This window comes from Pelophylax lessonae (genome assembly GCF_965119305.1).
Source record: "Pelophylax lessonae genome assembly, chromosome: 11".
Lineage (NCBI taxonomy): Eukaryota > Metazoa > Chordata > Amphibia > Anura > Ranidae > Pelophylax > Pelophylax lessonae.
The window spans coordinates 171883468-171908853 of record NC_138778.1 but is presented as its reverse complement, the minus strand read 5'-3'; the positions used below and the strand labels follow the sequence as shown (position 1 = coordinate 171908853).

General features: G+C 46.9%; 1 protein-coding gene across 1 annotated transcript in view; it reads left to right on the top strand.

Annotated features, from left to right (window-relative positions):
* The window catches only part of ZNF652 (zinc finger protein 652), a 100232-nt gene that overhangs the window by 20257 nt on the left and 54589 nt on the right, over window positions 1–25386 (top strand). The window contains exon 2 of the mRNA XM_082271418.1: window positions 9934–11001. Within this exon, the coding sequence (XP_082127544.1) occupies window positions 10066–11001 (936 nt within the window). The 5' untranslated portion in view covers window positions 9934–10065. The remainder of the gene's footprint in view (window positions 1–9933; window positions 11002–25386) is intronic.

Here is a 25386-nt window from a genome sequence, read left to right as displayed (position 1 = left end):
AGATGCATGCCCACCTCCCAGTCCTCTGTCACAGGTACTTGCACTATGTCTTCTGGGCCTAATTACATCTAATGATAGAGGTTTGTTTAAGACAAAGAAAATACAACTGTCTGGATTTGTCTTTGCAACCCTCTGAAGTTAGAAGAATTAGCAAGTCTCTGAAAATAGACTGGAAAACCGGTAATGGCAGCTGCAGGAACACCAAGTCATCCCAGCCCCAGGCTTCATGAAGCAGGTAATTGGGAAGATTTACTGAAGGAGTGCAGAATCTTTACACAAATTATGTAAATATTCACTTAAATTATCCAATCATTTGCAGATGGAACGGGGAAGCAGGAATTTGATTAGATAATTGAAGTGAATTTTCACACAATTTATTAAAGATTCTCCCCTCCAAGTAAATCAGCCTCAGTCTGTCATTTGATATATGTACTGTTATTGCTGTCATGTCTGTGTCTTCAGACAGTGCCAGCATTACATCATCAGTTGTGACAGAAGATCGAGAATGTCCCAGATGCAACAATTGTCTCCGGGTTTGGATCTGATTTTAGCTCTTTAGAACTGCTGTATTTATCCTTGGATTCATTAGCAAAAAAGCAAGGCGGGCCATAGATAATACAATTGTATTCAACCACAGGATAAGGGTAAGAAAATGGCTGGATTCCCTCATCAACACAATCAGTGTTGATGGGGGAATCCCTCCTGCAGCGGTATTGTGTTCTGGGGGGGGGGGGGGTGCTGACGAACCTTCCCTATAAGGAACAGGGAATTGACAACACCTCAAATTGTATGAGCATGGCCCACCAAGCAGCACCAATGGGCATCCCTCCAGACAGCTCAGGAGCACCAATGGAATTAACAGAAGACTGAATAGACAGAATTAACCTGTCTAACAGTATGCATAAAACTGGTTTAGTTTGCATGCTTTTGCAAACGCATTCGTAAGCTGCAGGTCCACTTCACGGCTCCCTGTATTACCTGAAAGTCTCCACAGTGAGAGCACATGCATTCGAATGGATAGATAAGGGGCAGGCGGGCCTGGTGGTGGCCCAACCCTCCTTAAAGGCACATAGCACAATGGCAGCAAAGGTGTCCAGTGTGTCCCCTCACCAGTATACATTAATAACAAACCAAATGGCCCCTGCCCCCATATATAACTGGCCTTCACAGCAAGGAGCACATGGAAGGGCAACGCATGCCAAACAAAACCAGAAAAATTCCCAACTCAACTCACCAGCCAGTTTGCTTACCAACTGAATATGAATAAGACCCCTTTGTGTCTAAAGTCATCCATTTAATCTCACCCTTGGGCTGCCTGAGAAGATCGGTAGGTTCAAATAACATTCTGACTACTGATTGTCAGTATGCGTGTATAAGGTTTACTCTGCTATTAAATGAAATAAGCTGTCCTTGAAAAGCTTTGTGATGGACTGGAGGACTTTTCTTTACAATCACTTATTCATTATTCCTTTTTCCCTTCTGCTGCTATTGTGTGTGTGTGTGTTTGTGTGTATATACATGTATGTGTTACCAAAAGTATTGGGACGCCTGCCTTTACACGCACATGAACTTTAATGGTATCCCAGTCTTGGTCTGTAGGGTTCAATATTGAGTTGGCCCACCCTTTGCAGCTATAACAGCTTCAACTCATCTGGGAAGGCTGTCCACAGGAGCGCATTTGTGAGGTCAGGCACTGATGTTGGACGAGAAGGCCTGGCTCGCAGTCTACGCTCTAAATCAACAAAGGTGATCGGTCGGGTTGAGGTCAGGACTCTGTCAAGTTCTTCCACCCCAAACTCGCTTATCCATGTCTTTATAGACCTTGCCAGCGGGAGGCATGTGCAGGCTCGATTGGCCACGGGGAGCTTATCGGTGGGTCCGGCAGCCACGATTGCCGCCGGGCACCTGCGATTCAATCCCCATGGAGACAGAACGGCGGTCTGCCATTGTAAAAACGCCAGACCGATGTTCTGTCAGTTATGAACACAGGGACCCTGTGTTCCTCTTATTTAGGAACACGGCACAGTGTTCATGCAGCAAGTCCCCCCCCCCAGATAGAAAGCACCCCCTAGGGAAACATTTAACCCTTTGATTACCCCTGGTGTTAACCCCTTCCCTGCCAGTGTCATTAGTACAGTAACTGCATATTTTTAGCACAGATTACTGTAGTAATGTCACTGATCCCCACAAAAGTGTCAAATGTCAGTTAGGGGTCCGATCTGTCCGCCGCAATGTCGCAGTCCCGCTAAAAATCCCTGATTGCAGTCATTACTATAAAATAAAAATGACATAAATCTTTCCCCCAGTTTGGAGACGCGATAACTTTTGCGCAAACTAATCAATATACACTTATTGGTATTTTTTTTTTTACCAAAAATATGTAGCAGAATACAAACTGGCCTAAAATGATGAAAAAAAATGTAGTTTTTAATTTTTAATTTTTTTTTTTATTGGGAATGTTATATAGAAGAAAAAAATTTTCTCCTTCAGAATTGTCACTTTTTTTTTGTTTATAGCGTAAAAAAGAAAAATTAGAGGTGATCAAATACCACCAAAAGAAAGCTCTACTTATGGGGAAAAAAAGGACATCAATTTTATTAGGGTACAGCGTCGCACGGCCGCGCAACTGTCAGCTAAAGTAACGCAGTGCCGAATCGCAAAAAGTGGCCTGGTCATTAAGGGGGAAAATCTTCCGGTCCAGAAGTGCTTAAGGTTCATGTGCGTGCAAAGGCAGGCGTCCCGATACTTTTGGTAATATAGTGTGTGCATGTATATGTGTGTGTATGTGTGTATGTATGTGTATATATATATATATATATATATATATATATATATATATATATATATATATATATATATATATATATATATATATATAATCTCCCTATATCTATTCTCGTGTGTATAGATTTCCTATATCTAGTGTGTGTGTGTGTGTGTGTATGTATGTATGTATGTATGTATGTATGTATGTATGTATATATATATATATATATATATATATATATCTCATCTATTTGTGTGTGTATATAATTTTCTATATCCTAGTATGTGTGTGTATGTATGTGTGTGTGTATATATATATATATATATATATATATATATACTACCCTATATTTATTCTCGTGTGTGTGTATAGATTTCCTATATCTATTGTGTGTGTGTATGTATGTATATATATATATATATATATATATATATATATATATATATATATATATATATATATATTATAAAAGATCACTTTTTTGCATAATTGTATATCATTTATGGAGCTGCCATTGGCAGTGCAGCACCTGGAGCAATGTTAATGTGTAATTTACCTGATCTGCATACACCGGCTGAAATGCTAAGTGTTCATCTGACCTGTATCCTGTCTAGGGGCGAGTACATATGCGTTCTTTTGTTCTGCTAGGAGTGGAGAAAGCAGCTTTGCAAACAATCTGTGTAAACTCGACAATGACCGAATGGTATTAGGAATTTTTTTTTTTTTTTTCTTTGTCCTTGTAATAGGTGCTTGCTGCAAAACCGGCTATCATCTTGTTCCTTGATGGCTAACATCTAGCAGTAGTAGAAAACAAATGGCATTTTTGCTGTGTTTAAAAAATGAGAATTTTTCTATCCTCCTGGGTTCACAATGTAGGACATGCACTACTTTTCTCTATCACTGCTAGATCACTTTGAATAGTGGCTTTGGGAATTTTGGGATATACTGTTTTTTGGGGGTATGAAGAAAGGCAGAATTAAACAGCTGGTATGTCTAGTCTGAGTCATCAGAGGAGGAGGGCTGTGAGTGGCTGAAGTGAATTGATATTAAAGTGAAAAAAATAAGCTCACAAATGAAAGTTGGTTCTGTGGTTGTAAAGGCAGAAGGATTTACCTTCATGCACCTTCTGTGAGCAGCAACCCCACCCCAAATACCCGAGCCTCCTCTTCATCCAGCAATGTCCAGGAGGGCCTTGCATCTCCAGGGACTCCTGATTAGCTTTTGGCAGCAGCAGGAGACATTGGCACAGCCAATGAGACTATCACTCACAGCCAGTGAGCCAATCAGGTGACAGGGGGGGCCCCGTTAATTGATACACAGAGCCGCGGGTCGGGAACACATCTGCTTGGGTGCTGCTTGCTGTGGGGGCACCCGGCAGGAGGGAGGAGCCAGGAGCGCCTGCGTTGGACCCAAGAAGGATCCAGGCTACTCTGTGCAAAACCACTGCACAAAGCAGGTAAGTATAACATGTTTTTAAAAAACAAAAAAAAACAAAGCTTTAATATCACTTTAACACTCCCCCCTTCTTTCCTATCTTTTTTTTATACCTATTTTCTAAATTTGTAGCCCCCTCCTGGGCCAGAATGATGTGTTCCTGGTCCTGCAGCCTCCTCAGATACTTACTTCACATCTCCCAGGTGGCTAGCAGAATCTGCACAGAGTGGCCACTTTAAGACCCCTTTCACATGGACTTTCCAATCCGGTCTGCCTGTCAGTTTTTCAGGCGGACCTGATCAGATACTCCATGCACCTCTATGGAGCAGTGGATGTCAGCGGAGACATCTCCACTGACACCCGCTACTATCCGATCTGATCCTGTCCGTGAAATCCAGATGGATGGAAACCCTATTTTCCATCTGTCTGGAGGATCAGACAGGCGGTCCGTTCTCTTCCGATCTCCCATAGAGGAGAGTGGGGCTCTGACAGGTCCGTCTCTGCAAAGTAAGCGGGGATCGATGAATCGATCCCCGCTGAGCAAAATTGAGTCCTTCATGCGCATCGCTCGTGTGAAAGGGGCCTTAAGAGGGATTCCTGAAAAATAGAATTGTGGTTTTTGTTGGAAGCATTCAGTGTAGTAATGCAGAAAGATGCACATCTTCCAAAACAGTAGGGCCTCCATCCTGCTGCTGTATGATGTGCTTGACCACAAAAATACAGTTCTCAAAGGGAAGAATAAACTATCAGGTCACATCCCAAGTCCAGATTTCACCAGCAGGTGGTGCTGCATGAGATCTGTATCATAATGGTTCTTTGTCCTGAGAAAAAAACAGGACTTGGAGCTGATGGGGAGAATGGCTGGCCTCTAGTGAGCAAGGGCATAGTTTTTTTTTTTTTTTTTTTTTATGTGAACATTGCGTAGTATTTGGGGTCCTTTGCAGCCTAGCCTTCAAACAGGAAGTTGGCTTTCAAAAATGTTATTTGAAGCCCACGAAAACAAACCCTGAAAAAACAAGACTTTTCTGTAAATTAATTTGGAGCCTCATTGAGCATCAGCAGCGGTGCTCATCCCACACTTTGGGAAAACACAGACCATAACGATCGTTCTGATTATTGCAGGGCTCCATTGGGAAAGGCTGTTGTCTACTTGCTTTTTAATTTAATGCTAATGCTGCCTTCTTTATATGAAGTGTCCTTCATTGTTGCTTCTGTTTGCCGTAGCACTGTCATTCTATTCCTTTGTGCTTAGATGACAGTGTTCCTTTATGCTGAGGGACACGTCCCTGTTGTTAGCTGTGCAGGTGGGGCTGCGTATACAGCGTAGGCTTGTGGTGTCCATAGAGCTGCCTTTAGAATCTGCATCTCAAGATGCATGGTCTTGTTTGCTTTGATTGGCCGTTGGTCTCCTGTGTCATGCCTACAAAGGCTGATATTGAATTTCTGTGAAGAACATTGTCTGTTTTGTCATTATCCTGGTAAACCCATGTTACCCCGCTCCATTGGTGATAGGCGTTGGAAATACATAGCTGATATACATGGAGGCTTTATTTATGAGCTTGTATGGTATAAAGCAAAGCTACCCTAGTTATATTTCTTTTATATAATAAAGAAAAGCTCTCGTGCTCAAAATAACACAATTCTGTGAGTATTAAACAAATGTATATAAAAAGTGATCAAATATGACAATCACCCAAAATGTGAAAAATGTTAAAAATAAAAAAAATAGTGAATATCTAATCCCACTAGCCGCTAGTGGGATTAGATATAACATTTAATTTATAGACAAGAGGATTGTGTGTAATATCTTTGTGTTAAAATCCAGGTTGTGCCATTTTTTTTCCCGGTAATTGGGCTGAAGATATGCTGTTAGGGCCTAAAAAAAGAATTCCAGCCTATACAAAACCAACAGTAAAAATTTGTCACACGAATGTGTGTGGTTGGGAATTGAATAACAAGTTTGTTAGGCTACATTCACACATCTGTGTTAGTACAGCCACCACCAGACTTTAAACCCCTTCAGCCCCGGAAGGTTTTACCCCCTTAAAGAGGATCTCCAGGCACCTCGCAAAAAAACTAACTGCTGACTTTTAAAAAAAAAACAACCACTCACCTGTCCCAATCTTCAGCGGTGAGCTCAACTCAGTCTTCATCTTCCGTCCTCCCTCGGCCGCGCCAGCATCTTTACTATGGGCTCCCGGCTTTGACAACTTGTGGCTTCATAGCTGGGGGCCCACTGCGTATGCCCAAGTCACGCTGCGTATCCTGACTGGTGGATGCAGTCTTCTGGGACCTGTCAGTGTCCCAGAAGACTGCAAGAGGAAGGAACGGAAATGGGAGCAGGTACCTTGTCAAAAACTGGCACCTGCTCTCCCCCCCTCCTCACTCCTCCAAAGGGCCAGTTGTGCAAGAGGAGCTGGGGGGCAGGTCCTTAAAGCAGACCTTCCCCTTTTGGGTGGAGTTCCACTTTAATGACAGGCCATTTTTTGCAATATGGCACTGCGTTACTTTAACCACTTGCCGCCCGCCCAATGTCAAATGGCGGAGCAGTGCAGCACTTGTTCTGGGACGACGTCATGAACGGCCGCTCTCGCGTGCCCGCTGTGCGGCGATCGTGACCGAACCGTGTTCCTAGGACACGGCGCGACCCCGATCTTGGTAAAGAGCCAATGACGTGGCTCTTTACCCATGTGATCGGCTGTGTCCAATCACAGCTGGTCACATGTATATGAGGAAGTGCCATTATTCGGCTCTCCTCGCCTCATGCTGTCAGAGTGTGTGGCGAGGAGAGCCGATCAGCGGCTCCTCCTCGAAGGGGAGTACAAGACAAGTAATCAGGGCACTGATGATCAGTGCCCTGATTACAGCACAGTAAAATAAATGTACGAGATTGGCATAAAACATAATCCAATTAGTGCACCCAATCAGTGCCCATTAGTGATGCCAGTGCCGCCAGTCGGTGTCCGCCAATGTTTGCCCGCCAGCGCCGCATATTAGTGCCCCCTCATCAGTGCACATCAGAGAAGGAGAAAAATTACTTATTTACAAAATTTATTGACAAACTAAAACTTTTTTTTTTTTTCCGAAATGTTCTTTTTTTACTAAAAAAAAAATAAAAACCCCAGCTGTTATTAAATGCCACCAAAATTAAGCTATATTTGTGTGAAAAAATGATAAAATATTAATTTGGGTACAGCATTGCATGACCACGAATTGTCATTTAAAGTGTGACAGCGCTGAAAATTGGCCTGAGCAGGAAGGGGGGTGAAAGGGCCCTGTATTGAAGTGGTTAACTGACAATTGATGCTGTACCCAAATTAAATGTGTGCCCCTTTTCCCCTACAAATAGAGCTTTCTTTTGGTGGTATTTGATCTCCTCTGCGTTTTTTTTGTTTTTTGCTTTTTTTTGCGCTATAAACAAAAAAGCGTGACAGTTTTGAAGAAAAAAAAAAGTTAAAATATATATAATATATATTGTATTTTCTGGCGTATAAGACTACTTTTGAACCTCAAAAATATCCCCCAAAAATGGCGGGTCGTCTTATATGCCGAGTATAATATCTCCAAGGTAACCTAAGTATTACCGGTAGATGAAAATTAGGGGGGTCGTCTTATACGGTGTGTGTGTGTGTATGTATATGTATATATATATATATATATATATATATATATATATATATATATATATATATATATATATATATATATATATATATATATATATATATATATATATATATAATAAAAAAAAATGAAAATGTAAAAAAATCTAATTTCTTTTTAAATTTGGGCCAATATGTATTCTGCTACTTATTTTTGGTAAAACATCCCAATAAGTGTATATTAGTTTGTTTAAAAGTTATAGCGCACAAACAATGGGATATTTCTATGGAAAATTTTTTTGACTACTAATGGTGGCAATCAGCGACTTATAGTGGGACTGCAGCATTTTGGCGGACAAACCGGACACATAACTTACACTTTTTTTGGGGACCAGTGACCTTATTACAGTGATCAGTGCTAAAAAATATGCACGGTCACTGTACTAATTACACTGGCAGGGAAGGGGTTAACAGGGGCAATCAAAGGGTTAAATGTGTTCCCTGGGAGTGCTTGTTAACTGTGTGGGGGATGGACTGACTGGGGGAAGACAGATATCGGTGTTCTTGCTTGGCAGGAACACAAGATCTCTGTCTTCCTCCCTGTCAGAACGGCGATCTGCCTTGTTTACATAAGCAGACTGCCATTCTGTGTGTCTCGGGAATAATCACTGGTGGCCAACGGACATGGGGACCACCGTACTCACTGATTGGCTCCACCTCTACCCAATCAGCATGTGATCGTGCCTCCGGTGGCACGCCTGCCCCCTGGAGCCCCTGCATGAAATTAAGTACAGGTACATGATTTAGCGCAGGGGAGCCGACTTGCTGTAGTTAAAGTACGTTAGGCGGTCGGCAAGTGGTTAAACCCCTTGTCGCCTGCTATATAGTGATATGACGTCAGAGCGGCTCTCTGCTTCTGGGAGGGCATCCCTCCTGTGTGCCCCCTGGGGCACGCATTGGGAACTCTGTGAGGGCTGTGTGCCTTGGACACAGTGCATCACAAATCGGGGTAAGGCCTGGTTCACACCTTTTACGTTTTTTGTTGCTTTTTGCTGAAACACACTACAGTGCCATTGATGTGGTTTCCTATGAGACACGTTCACATCTATGCTTTTTTCAACCACTGGGTTTTTTTAATGCCTCAGAGACTTTTTTTCAAAGCTCAAAACTGTGTATTTTTAGTTCAATAGACTTCAATGGATATGCTGCAGAAAAGCATGTAGTGTGTTTTTTACTCCTTTTTGATGCGTTTTGCATTTTTTAATCCACCCAGCAACAAATTGGCCCAAAAAAAAAAGTATAATAAACACAGAGCATCAAAAATGCTTGAAAAACGCACTGCAAAAAGCACAACAAAAGCAGATCAAAAGTAAACTGCATATTTGTGAGCCAATTGCAGTGGGCCTTTACCATGTGATCGCTGTGTCCAATAACAAGTGATTACAGATGTAAACACAACACGTCTTTGCCGGTTAGCGGCTCTCCTTTCCTCAGAGTCTGTGTGTGAGGGACGCAGAACCGGATTTGTGGTGGAGCAGTGGATATGACAGTTTCATTGTTTTACAGTTCTAAATAGTACCACTCATCTGTGCCCTGGTCATCAGTGCAGCTTACAAGTGTTGCCTCATCAGCGCACATTATCATCGTTTTTTTTTTTTTTTTTTTTTATTCATTTATTTAAACAAAATGTAAAAAAAAAAAAAAACCCCAGTGGTGAATACCACCAAAAGAAAGCTCTATTAGTAATTGTCATTCAAAGTGTGACAGTGCTGACATTTGAAAATGGTCTGGGCAGGAAAAGGGTGAACTTGTCCGGTATTGAATTGGTTAAGTCACAGTTGCGTTATGACTCGGGCCATCAAGCAGCTGTGAATTAAAAGTTTAGTAAATCAAAATGCAGCAGGAATAATCAATTAAAATTTAAAGACAAATCAGAAACAAATGTGTTTAGGTGGTTATTGTGGACTTTTGTGGTTTAAGCATTGCTCCTTATTGAAGTCTTAAGATGTATGCATGTTGTGTATTCATTGTTTTAGAATAATTGTCCCTAACCAGCAAGGGTGGGCAGACTTTGTTTAAAATCTAGATTGTACCACTTTGTCATGTAATTGTTTTTGTTCTTTTTTCCAGGCAAGGATCTCCTTTGACTACAAGGTATAGATTGGTTTTGGTCCCTGGAAGCCCTAAATGAAAGCACTCTAGGAAAAGTGTCTTATCAACGCCTCTCCAAAACCGTTCCATTCATTTTGTGAACATTCAATAATGTTGCGTCCCTCAAACCTTCAGCCTGACCCAATGGCTCAGGCAGCCAACTCCTGCCAAAAAATGCTAGATATTCATCCGTCAGATGTTTCCGGTATGGGCCTTGAGGACCCCTTGCGAGTGGCTGTCCCACCTCCGTTTTACCATAGTACAAATCAAGAACTTGATCTGTCTAATAAGCAGTTTAAAAGAGAGTCAGGTGGACCCTTTTCGGTTATGATGGACACTAAAGTAGTCAAACCTCATCTTCTGGAACCAGAACATCAGACGTTTTTTAGGGACAGTAAGCCAGTCAATGAGGTGCCACCGGTTAAGGGTGAACGTCAGAATTCTGGGGAATCAGAGGATGATGACGATGATGATGAGGAAGAAGATGAGGATGATGTGAATTACAAGAGAGAACAGATTATTGTGGAGGTAAACCTTAACAACCAAACCTTAAATGTATCGAAAGGAGACACAGGGGTGGGCAAGGATCCTTCTCACATGAAGACCAGCAGCGATGAGGAGGGTGACTCTGGGGATGATGACCAGGACAGCCAAGAGGATGAAGAAAATGACTCACACGCAGCAGATAACCAGTCCGGTATGGAGCATGTGAACCAGGACCAAAAAACTGAGAACACTGAGATGATGGTTAGTGATGGCTCTTCACTTACTATCCCTCAGAATGAACAGGTGAAATGTGGAGATGCACCGAAGCGTAAGAAGAAGACTCCCAAAGAACCTAAATCCCCTGACAAGGGTAAAGTTGAGGAGAAGGAGACCCTTTCATGTGACAAATGTCCACGGGTTTTCAACACACGGTGGTATCTGGAAAAGCACATGAACGTTACACATAGAAGAATGCAAATTTGTGACAAATGCGGCAAGAAGTTTGTCCTGGAGAGCGAGTTGTCCCTCCATCTTCAGACAGATTGTGAGAAAAATATTCAGGTATGTACATCTTTCTCAGAGTTTTATCATTGATGAGAATTTTGAATCTGCCTTTCCTACATTTTACAGGTTCCTTCAGACCTATTGGAGCCATGTTTTCTGTTCTGTAAGGTTTACCGGACATGTTCAGTATACACATGGAAGCTCAGTAGTAGGGGTTATCAAAACTAGCTATGGGGAAAGTGGAATGGTTTGCTTATTGTAGCTAATCAGAATTCAGTCTTCATTTTTTCTTCCCAGTATGCACTAAGACAAGGGTGTGCAACCGGTGGCCTTCAGAGCCTTTTGATGTGGCCTGTGACCTCTTGCTGTGGGATAGCGGGTCAGTACGCCCAGATCATGGGTCGCTGGCTCGCCATCCTAGAGCATCATAGTGGATGGATGAAGCTGCGTAGGGAGCAGGAGCCACATAAGCCAATGCTTCCTCTATAGCCTTGGCTCCTGTCCCAGGCTGCTTTTACACTTTTCTACGGGTACAGCGCAATGCACCCGTGGCTTTTCTACAGGTTATCTGAGCCATAGACCTTAAATCTATCCTTTGGGTTTGGTACGCTTTTAGAAAGTGCACTACACATGCAAGATATAATAGAAGTCTATGGCAAAGCACAACTGACTCGCAGGAAAGCTACCGGTGCACTTCGCTGTACCCGCGTGCAGGTAAACTGCAGCGCATCAGTTTGAAAGCAGCTTAGGGCAGTAGGACCTTATTTACATTAGTGGTTTGTGGGGTGATATAACCCCATAATTGTGTTTTTTATCACACACTGGCCCATTCTTCATTACAGGACACTGTAAAGAGTGGCCTGCAGATTTTACCACAGTGAGCAGCTGGGGATCATGCATCTGACACACCAGGAAGTGTCAGATGCAGATGATTTTTAACCACCATAGCTCTATGAAGAATGGCAGCAGGACAACCCTTTATTTTTAACCCAACAGAGTTATCTAAAGCAGTTTTCAGACCACATTCACTTAGGTTAATATGAACATTCTGGAAAATCTTGTTATTTTAGGGCTTGAATGCAACATCTAAATTTGGCTGAGGCCAGTGGACACTCATTCATCAGTATGCTTAGGCATAATATTTAAACCAGTGGTTCTTAACCTTTTTGGAGTCACAGGCCCTAACGGAAGCCTTAGACCTCCCCTCCTCAGAAATATTCATATAAACACAACTTAACATGCAGTGAATATATGTAATTTTATTGAAATTTGATTGCCTCATACATAAATGACATCCACAAAGTTTAAATAACGTGAACAATCCTAACAAAAAACCTACTCCTTTTTCGTGCAAAAAGTAATGGGCACTTATTGCAAAAAAATAAATAAAAACATCAATACAACTATTATATTTTGCTCAAATCTACTAATAGAAAATGAGAATTTGCACTTGCTATTATTGGTGTGGCACAAGATAGTGTTTTTTTTTAACGCGTAATGGCGGCGATCTGCGATTTTTTTTTTTTTTTTTTTTTTTTTTTTTTTCGCGGTACTGCGGCTGACAGATCGGACCCTTGACTGACATTTTTGACACTTTTTGGGTTACCAGTGACATTACTACAGTAATCAGTGCTATAAATATGCACTGTTACTGTAAAATTACACTGGCAGTGAAGTGGTTAACTTTTTTTTGAGAGGGCGGGGTTATGTGTGTCCCTAGGGGCGTGATTCTAACTGTGATTGGCTGTGGCTTGAGGTGTAGGAACAGTGATCAACGGTCCTACATAGTAGAACCGTATGATCATCATTCATACACCGGGGAGAATGACAGGCAGCTTGTTTACATTTAGCTGCCTGCCTTTCTCCCTCTCCACCGACGATCGTGAGTGACCGGTGGACGATCGGGTCCACCGGTCACACGCGTGGGGGGATTGTGACCGCGCGGGAGCGCGCCCGCTCCTGAGACCCTCACAGGCTAGTGATGTAGACCTACGTCGCTCTGTCTGTGAGGGGCTGACTGCCGCAGTAAATATACTGTGAGCAAGTCGGCAAGTGGTTAAATGATGGCAATATCATTTGCTGTCATGACTATGTGTTTGTTTTTGGGAAAACGCGCTTAAATGATTTTTCGACTGGCTTATGGCTATCATTAGACCGAATTTTTTTGTTGTGGTTGTTTAGAACTGTTGGGTACATTATTGTTATGCCTCTGAGACAAGGTTGTTCCAGCCTCAGCCCTTTGGTGCTCCACAGACCTATGCGCACAAGCCCACCCCGGTCAGTCAAAACAGATTTATTATTACAGACTACAATAAACAACAAATATTATTTTCAAAATTAAGAAATGAGCACACTTTGGGGACATTGTGGATCCTTTAAAAGGATAAAGCAAATTAATCACATTTGTGAACTAATCTTTTTTCCTTTCTCCTGCTGTCTTTGGAAAGCTGCACTGAGATCAACACTGGCCCTGCCAGATTATATTTGAATCACTTGTACAGCTCTTCTGTATATCAAGTTACACAACAAAAGCAGCCCCAGCATATTTTTTAGCTATATGAAATACATAGTTCATTATTTTCTAGCAAGGATTAGCAAAAAACTCTGGGAAAATGTCACCTTTCATGTAAATGCCAGAAAACATTACAAACGCTCTTATTCTTATAGATGAGGAAAAATAGAACTTTATTTTCATTACCTGCATGCAATTTATTCTTTAACCACTTCTGGACCGGAAGGATTTGCCCCCCTTAATGACCAGGCCCTATTTTGCTATTCGGCACTGCGTTATTTTATTGGACAATTGCGCGGTCATGCGATGCCGTACCCAAACCAAATTTACGTCCTTTTTTTTCCCACAAATAGAGGTTTCTTTTGGTGGTATTTGATCACCTGTGCGATTTTTATTTATTGTGCGATTTTTATTTATTGTGCTATAAACAAGAGTGACAATTTTGAAAAAAAAAATAACAATATTTTTCACATTCTGCTATATGAAATTATCAAAAAAAAAAATTTAAAAATCTAAATTTTTTAACATTTTAGGCCAATTTGTTTTCTGCTACATATTTTTGGTAAAAAAAATTGCAATAAGCGTATTTTGATTGGTTTGCGCAAAAGTTATTGCGTCTACTAACTACGCTAAAGATTTGTCTTCATATTTTTTTTTGCTGGACAGATCGGACCTCTAACTGACATTTTTGACACTTTTGGGGGTACCACTGACATTACTACAGTGATTGGTGCTAAAAATATGCACTGTTGTATAATGACACTGGCAGGGAAGGGGTTAACAGTATAGGTGATCAAAGGGGTTAAATGTGACCCTAGGGGTGTAAATCGAACTGTATGGGGGTTGGACTTGTGAAATGATCAGAGACATGTGATCCTATATAGAAGGATCATTGCAGGGAGAAGGACAGTCGGCTGTGTTTACAACAGCCGGCCGTCCTCAGCGGGAGATCAGGGGTGTCAGGCGGCAATCGGAGCCACCTGACACCAGCATTGGCTTCCCCGCTGACAATCGGGGGCACGCGCACGTCCCCTAGCGGCCTTCAGGAGAGCGATGTAGACCTACGTTGCTTTGCCTGTCCGTGCCACCCTGGCGCAGTAAAAAGGCGGCGGGTGGTCCGGAACTGGTTAAAGAGTTCTCTGCAATGGGACACAAAAAAAGAAAAAAATTGACATGAGTTTTGACCTTGCCTATTCTTGACCAAAACTAAAAAAACTTGTTTTGAATTAAAGTGGATGTAAACCCTCACATATACCCAGTGAAGTGAACAGCCACATATGATACACAGAGATGAAACAAATCTCCCTACATAAGTTTTATTTGTATATCTGCTGTCTTTGACTGGACATCGTTTTACATTTTTTTCTTCCTGTTCCAGCACTGGGTGTGTGACAGCTGATTGGAGGAAAGAAACATGCAGAGCTGTGCTGTGACTATACCAGCTCTCTGCTAATCTATCTCTATGCACGCACCCTGACACAAATTTCCAGCTTCTATTCTCTCCTGTGTCTGAGAACTTGTCAGAAGTTATCATGCTAATAACAGAGGAACGGAGCTGCAGAAAGACACGGGACGTGGGGCTTTGGAGAGATATAAGTATACACTACAGATAGGCCAAATTTCATGAATGGGGGTTTACATCCACTTTAACCACTTGCCATCTGGAAGATTTACCCCCCTTCATGACTAGGCCATTTTTTTTGCATTTTGGTGCTGCGTTACTTTAACTGACAATTGTGCAGTCAAACAACGCTATACCCAAGTGACATTTTTTATCATTTTTTCACACAAATAGAGCTTTCCTTTTGTGGTATTTAATCACCACTGGGGTTTTATTTTTGCGCTATAAAGGAAAAAACTGAAAATTTTTAGCAATAAAAACTTTGTGATTAAGAATGGACCGTGGAAGGGGCCATTTCCAGATGGCTCTCCCCTTTCACTGTGATGGCACATTTTACTCTGGCACTTCTTGGGCCTTCTGTCATCAGGGGTCAGTGGCGCAGGTGTGCATGGCGGCCCTTTGGTCGTCGGTGCGTACTTTTTCAAAGTTTTTTCATAGGCGGTTGCCTCCTTTTGGCCGCAAAGTTTTTGTGGGCTGTGATTTAGAGTATCTGTTTTTCTCTTACGTCCTCTGACTGTCGCCGCCTCTTCATATTCGTCTCAATGGGGTATTAGACTTTGCTCCGAAGGAGTAGCTAGGCAACAGAATATGTTAACATTAAAGCTTTTAACATATCCCACCCACAGGGGGTGGTCCCCTCAGTCAATACCCTCCTACTTCCTGCAACCATATCTCAGTTTCAATGTCTAGCTTGTCAGGAGTAGCTGGATCTCTCTATGCTGGGGCTTTTTGCCTCAGCCTTTCTCTTTTTTGATTTTTTGTTTGAGTTTTTTCTCTCTCTTTACTTAGCTGTTCTTTTTGTCAGCGTTAGTTCTTCTGATGAAGAGGATTCGTGCGGGCTGGGTCTCGGGCTGATCCCCCTGGTCGCAGGTCGTGGGTCAGTGGCTTCCCAACCTGCCGTCGAGCGTTCAGCCAGGTAACGCTCCTGGCGCAGTGAACTACCCATCCCTGTTCGGTGCAGGGATGATTGGTGAGGTGGCTACCTCACTGGACGCTGTGCGGTTTCTTAACCCCGATTTTGTGCGTCCTGGATGCGACTCTCCCTGCCTCATGTGCAGCGGCTTGTTCGCCTGTGTGGGTTCCCCACGCCATTATGAGGTAAGTGTGTCTATGTGGGGACCTGTCTGTCGGGGGGGGGGGGGGGGGTGTCAGTCTGGGACTGTGTAACCTGCCTCTGTTCACACTGTTTGTCTCCCTATCGCTCTGGCTGCATGCTGTGGGCTGCAGGGGGGGGGGGGGGCTGTGTGGCACTGTCTGTGTCAGCCTGTGTACAGTGTGAAGGGCTGTGTGCTGTGGGGCATGTTTTTGTCATGTTTGGGGCACGATACAGCGATCGCTGCGGCGATCCACCATGTTTTTTACATGGGTGGTGTTATATGCATCACAGTAGTGGGGGAGCGGCGGTTTCGGCACCATTTTGCCTGCGCTCGCTCCAGCCGCATGTTTTCACTGCGGGCGGCCATTTTCTTGTAGCCTTCCATAGGCTTTAATAGAGCGCCCTGATTGCATCACTTCCTCTTTCCTGGGTGCACCGATCGAGGCGGCGGCGGCAGCAGCAGGGGTCTCCTCAGGTTTTATCCTTCTGTTCCTTCCTATATCCATTGCCTGTGTTCAGTTTTATCCCTGTGGGGGTCTCATTGTGCTTGTGTGTGTGCGGTGGGCTGCGCTCACCGCGCTTGTTAAAGGGGCAGTTAACCCTTTATTCTCCGGCATATTTTTTTGGGGCAAATGGATTCTCAGGAGGGCAAATTTCCTGCCACCTTGGTGGGAAGCCAGGGGACTGCTGTTTCCCCCCCAGGGGGGGATTTAGCCGAAGTGGTGGCTAACCTTGCTGCTCAGGTGCAGATGCTGGTGGCTGCTCAATCCACTAAAAGACCCAGAGTTTCTATTTCCTCTGATTCTGAGGGTGAAGGTGATGGGGCTGCTATGGTTCCTCCCTGGATCTCGTGGGGTCCGAGGTGGAGGCTATGGTTGAAGGGGTTGATAATTCTCCCCCTGGCTCGCCTGAAGAGCTTGCAATCATGGATGAATTGGTTGCTTCTATAAAACAAATGCTGCGTTTGCAGGATGAACTGTGTCCTCCCGCTGCCTTGGCGGCTTATGGGACGCAGAAAAGATGCAAGACATCGCAGGTCTTTCCCTGCACTGATGATTTTCAGCGCGCTGTTAAGGAACAATGGCACAATTTACGCAAACCTTTTGCTGTGCCAAGTAGGTTCAGGCTGCGTTATCCTTTCACGCCTGCCACTGATGAACGGTGGTGTGTGCCACCCCCGGTGGATCGCGCCATTGCGGTTTTGAACAAATCCACTGCGATTCCTGCAGAGGATACCCCGGTGTTCCGAGATGCCACGGATAGGAGGATGGAGTCTCTTGCCCGTCATACTTATTCTGTTACGGGTTCGATGCTTAAAGCTCTGTTTGCCTCTTATGGCAGCCCAGGCTGTCGCAAGTTGGACGCAGGTGCTTAGGCGCGTCCTAGTGGCTGATTCGGCCTCGCCGGCGACATTGGATATGGTGGATCAAATCCATCAGGGTGTCATGTACCTGTGTGATGCGGACTTGGACTTAGTGCCGTTGGCTGCACGTGTACAAAGCGTGGCGGTGTTGTCTCGCCGCCTGGTTTGGTTGAAGTGTTGGTCGGTGGACCAATCTTCGCGCAAGACCTTAGCCAGTCTGCCTTATGATGGATCTCGCCTTTTTGGGGAGTCCTTGGATACGTTGATTAAGGGGATCACGGGCGGTAAGAGCACGCTCTTGCCCCACTTCCCCAAGGCTAAGGGGGCTCCTGGTAAGAAGCATACTAATTTTCGGCCTCCTCAGGGGTCCTTTCGTGCCTTTCGGTCGCACTACAAGGGCAAACTGTTCAAGGGTCAAGGCTCCCAAAAGAAGCCGTGGTCTGGAAAACAGAAGTCCGGTCAGTCCGGACCCTCTACCCATAACAGTGCGACCTGAAGGGGCGCCCTCACCCAGTTCTGGGGTGGGGGGACGCTTGCTCTTTTTTCTTCAACCCTGGCTGGCCCGCTTGCGGGACCGGTGGGTTCAGGAAATCGTTCGATCTGGCTACAAGATCGAGTTTCTCGGCCGGAGAGCAGATTCTTTCCCTCAAATCTTCAGCTGTCTCCGGAGCGTTTGCGGGACCTGCACCTAGCGGTGCGGGACCTGAGGGCTCAGGGAGTGGTGGTTCCGGTGCCTCATCGGGACAGATTTCAGGGGTTTTATTCAAATCTGTTCACCGTGCCCAGGAAGGAGGGCAAGGTTCGTCCATTTCTGGACTTAAAGGCTTTAAACCGCTTTGTGCGGGTTCGCAAGTTCCGCATGGAATCCCTGCGGTCGGTGGTGGCTGCCCTGGTTCCGGGGGAATTCATGGCCTCCATCGATCTGAAGGATGCGTACCTTCACATCCCGATTTTCGAGCGTCACCAGAGGTTCCTTTGATTCGCCATTGCGGAGGATCATTACCAATTCGTGGCGTTGCCTTTTGGTCTCGCCTCGGCTCCTCGGGTTTTCACCAAGGTGCTTGCTCCCGTTCTGGCTTTGTTGAGAGCTCAGGGCATCTCTGTCCTGGGGTATCTGGACGACATTCTGGTTCGGTCTGCGTCCAGCCAGGGTCTGGAAAAGGACCTGTCCGTCACGATGCAAACTCTACAGGAGTTTGGTTGGACGATAAATTTTCCAAGTCGACGCTGAGTCCGTCGGTTCGTCTTCCCTACCTGGGAATGATCCTGGACTCGATCCAGGTGAAGGTCTTCCTGCCGGAAGAAAAGCTCAGGACTCTTCAGGAGGAAGTCAGGTCCCTCAGGGAAAGTCCGTGCTCGTCCCTCCGGACGTGCATGAGATGTCTGGGATTGATGGTCTCGGCTTTCGAGGCGATTCCCTTCGCCCAGTTTCACACGCGGGGTCTCCAGGCGGAGATCCTGTCCAAGTGGAACGGGCGACCGCAATCTCTGGATCTTCTAATTTCGTTGAGCTTTCGCACCAGAAGGGATCTTCTGTGGTGGCTCCAGTCCCCGATGATATCGGGGGGCAAGTCCTTTCGTCCTATCTCATGGACAGTGATCACCACGGATGCCAGCCTGTCGGGCTGGGGTGGTGTTCTGGGCGTCCTGTCCGCCCAGGGAACTTGGTCGGAGGGGGAGTCCTCCCTTCCGATCAACATTCTGGAATTGCATGCGATAAATCTCTGCCTTCGTCGCTGGACGGACCGACTGCAGGGCTGTCTGGTTCGGGTGCAGACGGACAATGCCACGGCGGTGGCCTACATCAACCACCAAGAGGGCACCATCGGGAAGTGGCCGACATTCTGTCTTGGGCCGAGACTCATGTCCCGGCGATAACGGCAGTTCACATTCCGGGGGTGGAGAACTGGCAGGCGGACTATCTGAGTCGCCAGACCCTGGATCAGGGGGAATGGTCTCTCCACCCGGCTGTCTTCCCAGATGTTGTGCGCGAAGTGGGGTCTTCCAGATGTGGACCTGTTCGCGTCTCGTCTGAACAACAAGGTGAGAAGGTTCGTGGCAAGGACGCGCGACCCTCGGGCAGACGCATCAGAAGCGTTGGTAGCCCCGTGGCATCAGTACAGACTGATGTATGCGTTTCCACCGATTCAATTGCTGTCCAGGTTCCTCCGCAGGTTGCACTCGGAACGCAGCACGGTGATTCTTGTGGCACCGGACTGGCCTCGCCGGTCCTGGTACGCAGACCTCGTGAATCTGGCGGTCGACGCCCCATGGCGTCTACCACTTCGAGACGATCTCCTGTCTCAGGGCCCGATATTCCATCCTGCTTTACAGTCGCTGGCTTTGACGGCCTGGCTGTTGAGACCGAGGTCCTGAAGGATAGGGGTCTCTCCCCTGAGGTCATTCACACTTTGATCAACGCGAGGAAACCTTCCTCAGGGAAGGTCTATTACCGTACTTGGAAGGCCTATTTTGCCTGGTGTGAGTCCAGGGGGTTTTCACCTCGCACGTACTTGGTTTCTCGAGTGTTGTCCTTCCTTCAAACAGGTGTCGACCAGCGTTTGGCGCTGGCTACGGTCAAGGGTCAGGTGTCTGCGCTGGCCATTTTTTTTCAACGTCCTGTGGCTTCTAACTCCTTGGTTGCCACTTTTGTTCAAGGAGTGCGGCATCTGGTCCCTCCTAGGAGGGAACCTCTGCCTCCTTGGGACTTGAATCTCGTTCTATCTGTGTTACAACGTGCTCCCTTTGAACAGATCAGGGAGATCTCGTTGTCCATGTTGTCCAAGAAGGTCTCCTTTTTGGTGGCGATCACTTCGGCTCGCAGAGTGTCGGAGCTGGCGGCTTTGTCCTGCAAGTCTCCCTATCTGGTCATTCACTTGGATAAGGTGGTCTTGCGACCTAATCCTTCTTTTCTTCCGAAGAGAGTTTCGGCATTCCATCTCAATGAGGATATTGTCTTGCCTTCGCTGTGCGCGAAGCCTAAACATCCGAAGGAGGTGAGGTTGCACTCTTTGGATGTTGTTCGGGCGATAAGGGTTTACCTTAAATCGACTGAGTCTTTTCGCAAGACGGATTCTTTGTTTGTCCTTCCGGAGGGTCCTCGGAAGGGTATGGCGGCGTCGGCTTCTACCATCGCCAAATGGATCAGACAGACCATTGAACAGGCATATGCTTTGCAGGGGAAAGTTCCTCCTGTGCCTGTGAAGGCGCACTCTACCAGATCTCTGAGTACGTCTTGGGCCTATTGTCATCAGGCTTCTGTGGCCCAGGTGTGTAAGGCGGCGACTTGGTCGTCCGTTCACACCTTCTCCAAATTTTACAAAGTGGATGTTTAGGCATCGGCAGATGCTTCCTTTGGCCGCAAGGTTCTTAGTGCGGCAGTTCCTTAGGGTCCTTTTGTTTTGGACCCCTGGATGTTGGGATACGTTTTTATCCCTGGGTTATTTGTTTTTTCCTGGGTTGTTGCTCCTGTTGAGCAAGTTTTTTTTCCTGTTGCCCAGCTGGTGTCCTTCCTTTGGTAAGGTTCCTTTCTTTGATGTGGAGACTGCGTTGCCTTACGGCGCGGATGCGTTTCCCACCCCTCATGTTTGCACTGCTTTGGGACGTCCCCATTGTGACGAATATGAAGAGGCGGCGACTGTCGGAGGACGTAAGAGAAAATGGAATTTTTGTAAAATCTTACCTGTAAAATTCCTTTCTCTGAGTCCTCCGACAGTCGCCGCCCCCGCCCCTCTTTTGGGGTTTGGTTGTATACTCTACTGCTATTCCACTGAAACTGAGATATGGTTGCAGGAAGTAGGAGGGTATTGACTGAGGGGACCACCCCCTGTGGGTGGGATATGTTAAAAGCTTTAATGTTAACATATTCTGTTGCCTAGCTACTCCTTCGGAGCAAAGTCTAATACCCCATTGAGACGAATATGAAGAGGCGGCGACTGTCGGAGGACTCAGAGAAAGGAATTTTACAGGTAAGATTTTACAAAAATTCAGTTTTCTCTTACGTCCTCCGACAGTCGCCGCCTCTTCATATTCGTCACATATGGGGTATTAGACTTTGCTCCGAAGGAGTAGCTAGGCAACAGAATATGTTAACATTAAAGCTTTTAACATATCCCACCCTCAAGGGGTGGTCCCCTCAGTCAATACCCTCCTACTTCCTGCAACCATATCCCAGTTTTAATGTCTAGCTTGTCAGGAGTGGCTGGCTCTCTCTGTGCTGGGACTTTTTGTCCCAGACTCTTTCTTCTTTTTAATATTTTATTTGAGTTTTTTCTCTACCTTTACTTAGCTGTTGTTTTTGTCAGCATTAGTTAGTTCTTCGGACGAAGAGGATCATGCGGACTGGGTCTCGGGCTGATCCCCCTGATCGCAGGTCGTGGGTCAGTGGCTTCCCAGTCTGCCATCGAGCGTTCAGCCAGGTAACGCTCCTGGCACGGTGACCACCCATCCCTGTTCGGTGCAGGGATGTTTGGTGAGGTGGCTACCTCACCGGACGCTGTGCGGTTTCTTAACCGCCATTGTGTGCGTCTTGAATTGCGACTCTCCCTGCCTCATGTGCAGCGGCTTGTTCGCCTGTGCGGGTTCCCCACGCCATATGAGGTAAGTGTGTCTATGTGGGGACCTGTCTGTCTGGGGGGGGTCTCAGTCTGGGACTGTGTAACCTGCCTTTAAATCACACTGCTTGTCTCCCTATCTCTCGGCTGCATGCTGTGGGCTGCAAGGGGGGGGGGGGAGCTGTATGACACTGTGTGTGTCAGGCTGGGCAGTGTGGGAAGCTGTGTGCTGTGGGGCATGTTTTTAATGGCATGTTGGGGCATATACAGCGATCGCTGCGGCGATCTAACATGTATCCATATAATGGGATGAAATTGTGTGTGTTTTTATGCACTGTGGAGCGGCGGTTTCGGCGCCAAACGACGCCATTTTACCGGCGCCCGCTCCGGCCGCATGGTTTACATGCACGGCGGCCATTTTCTTGTAGCCTCCATAGGCTTACATAGAGCGCCCTGGCAGCATCACTTCCTTTTTCCTGGAACACCGGTCGAGGCAGCAGCAGCAGCGGGGTCTCCTCAGGTTTTATCCTTCTATTCCTGTTGTCCGTTGCCTGTATTCAGTCTGTATATTCCCTGTGGGGGTCTCATTGTGCCTGAGTGTGTGCGGTGGGCTGCGCTTACCGCGCTTGCTGAAAGGGGACAGTTAACCCTTGGTTGTCTGGCGTACAGGGGCAATGGATTCTCAGGAGGGCAAGTTTCCCACAGTATTGGTGGAAAGCCAGGGGACCGCTGTTTCCCCCCCAGGGGGGGATTTAGCCACTATTGTGGCTGGCCTTGCTGCCCAGGTGCAAATGCTGGTGGCTGCTCAATCTACTAAACGGCCCAGAGTTACTCTGTCCTCCGATTCTGAGGGTGAAGGTGATGGGGCTGTTCTGGCAGGGACCTCCCTATCGGGGTCCCGCTCCTCTCTTGATCTAGTGGGGTCTGAGGTAGAGGCTGAGGTTGAGGGGGTTGATAATTCTCCCCCCTGGCTCGCCTGAAGAGCTTGCAATCATGGATGAGTTGATTGCTTCCATTAAGCAGACGCTACGTTTGCAGGACGAAGTGTGTCCCCCCGCTGCCTTGGCGGCTTATGGGACGCAGAGAAAACGCAGGACGCCGCAGGTTTTTCCCTGCAATGCTGATTTTCAGCGCGCGGTAAAGGATCAATGGCGCGATCTGCGCAAACCTTTTGCGGTACCAAGTAAATTCAAGCTGCGTTATCCTTTCTCCCCTGCCACTGATGAACGGTGGTGTGTGCCTCCACCAGTGGATCATGCAATTGCGGTTTTGAACAAAGCCACTGCGATTCCTGCAGAGGGATCCCCTGTTTTCCGTGATGCCACGGATAGGAGACTGGAGTCTCTTGCCCGTCATACTTATTCTGTTACGGGTTCTATGCTTAAAGCTCTATTTGCCTCTCTCATGGCGGCCCAGGCGATCGCAAGTTGGACGCAGATGCTTAGGCGCGCCCTAGTGGCCGATTCGGCCTCGGCGGCGACCCTGGACATGGTGGATCAGATCCACCAGGGTGTCATGTATCTGTGTGATGCGGACCTGGACCTGATTCCGTTGGCTGCACGTGTGCACAGCGTGGCGGTGTTGTCTCGCCGCCTGGTTTGGTTGAAATGTTGGTCGGTGGACCAATCTTCACGTAAAACCTTAGCCAATCTGCCTTATGATGGGTCTCGCCTTTTTGGGGAGTCTCTGGATGTGTTGATTAAGGGGATCACCGGGGGTAAGAGCACTCTCTTGCCCCATTTCCCCAAGGCTAAGGGGGCTTCTGGGAAGAAGCATGCGAATTTTCGGCCCCCTCAGGGGTCCTTTCGTGCCTTTCGGCCGCACTACAAGGGCAAACCGTTCAAGGGCCAGGGCTCTCAGAAGAAACCCTGGTCTGGGAAACAGAAGTCCGGCCAATCCGGACCTGCGGCCCATAACAGTTCGGCCTGAAGGGACGCCCTCACCCAGTTTTGGGGTGGGGGGACGCTTGCTCGGTTTTCTTCAGCCCTGGTTGGCCCGTGTGCGGGACAGATGGGTTCTGGAAATCGTTCGATCTGGTTACAAGATCGAGTTTCTCTCTCGGCCAGAGAGCAGATTTTTTCCCTCAAATCTACAACTGTCTACAGAGCGCCTGCGGGATCTGCACCTGGCGGTGCGGGACCTGAGGGCTCAGGGAGTGGTGGTTCCGGTGCCTCATCGGGACAGATTTCGGGGGTTTTATTCCACTCTGTTCACCGTGCCCAGAAAGGAGGGCAAGGTTCGTCCAATTCTGGACTTGAAAGCTCTGAACCGCTCTGTGCGGGTTCGCAAGTTCCGCATGGAATCCCTGCGCTCGGTGGTGGCTGCCCTGGTTCCGGGGGAATTCATGGCCTCCATCGATTTGAAGGATGCGTATCTTCACATCCCCATATTCGAGGGTCATCAGAGATACCTTCGATTTGCCATTGCGGAGGATCACTACCAGTTCGTGGCGTTGCCCTTTGGGCTCGCCTCGGCTCCGCGGGTCTTCACCAAGGTGCTTGCACCGGTTCTGGCATTATTGAGAGCCCAGGGCATTTCTGTCCTGGGGTATCTGGACGACATTCTGATTCGGTCTGCGACCAGTCAGGGTCTGGAGAAGGACCTGTCTGTCACGATGCAAACTCTGCAGGAGTTCGGTTGGACGATAAATGTTCCAAAGTCGACACTGAGTCCGTCGGTTCGTCTTCCCTATCTGGGAATGATACTGGACTCGGTGCAGGCGAAGGTCTTCCTGCCGGAAGACAAACTCAGGACTCTTCAGGAGGTAGTCAGGTCCCTCAGGGACGTTCCGAACTCGTCTCTGCGGACGTGTATGAGATGTCTGGGATTGATGGTCTCGGCTTTCGAGGCGATTCCTTTCGCGCAGTTTCACACGCGGGGTCTCCAGGCGGAGATCTTGTCCAAGTGGGACGGGCGACCTCAATCTCTGGATCTTCAGATCTCGTTGAGTCATCGCACCAGGGAAAACCTTCTGTGGTGGCTCCAGTCCCCGTTGGTGTCCGGGGGCAAGTCGTTTCGTCCGATCTCGTGGACGAAAATCACCACGGATGCCAGCCTGTCGGGCTGGGGTGGTGTTCTGGGCGTTCTGTCCGCCCAGGGGACCTGGTCGGAGGGGGAGTCTTCCCTCCCGATCAACATTCTGGAATTGCGTGCGATAAGGCTCTGTCTTCATCGCTGGACGGACCGGCTGCAGGGCTGCCCGGTTCGGGTGCAGACGGACAATGCCACGGCGGTGGCCTACATCAACCACCAAGGGGGCACCAGGAGTGCCCGAGCGGCTCGAGAAGTGGCCGACAT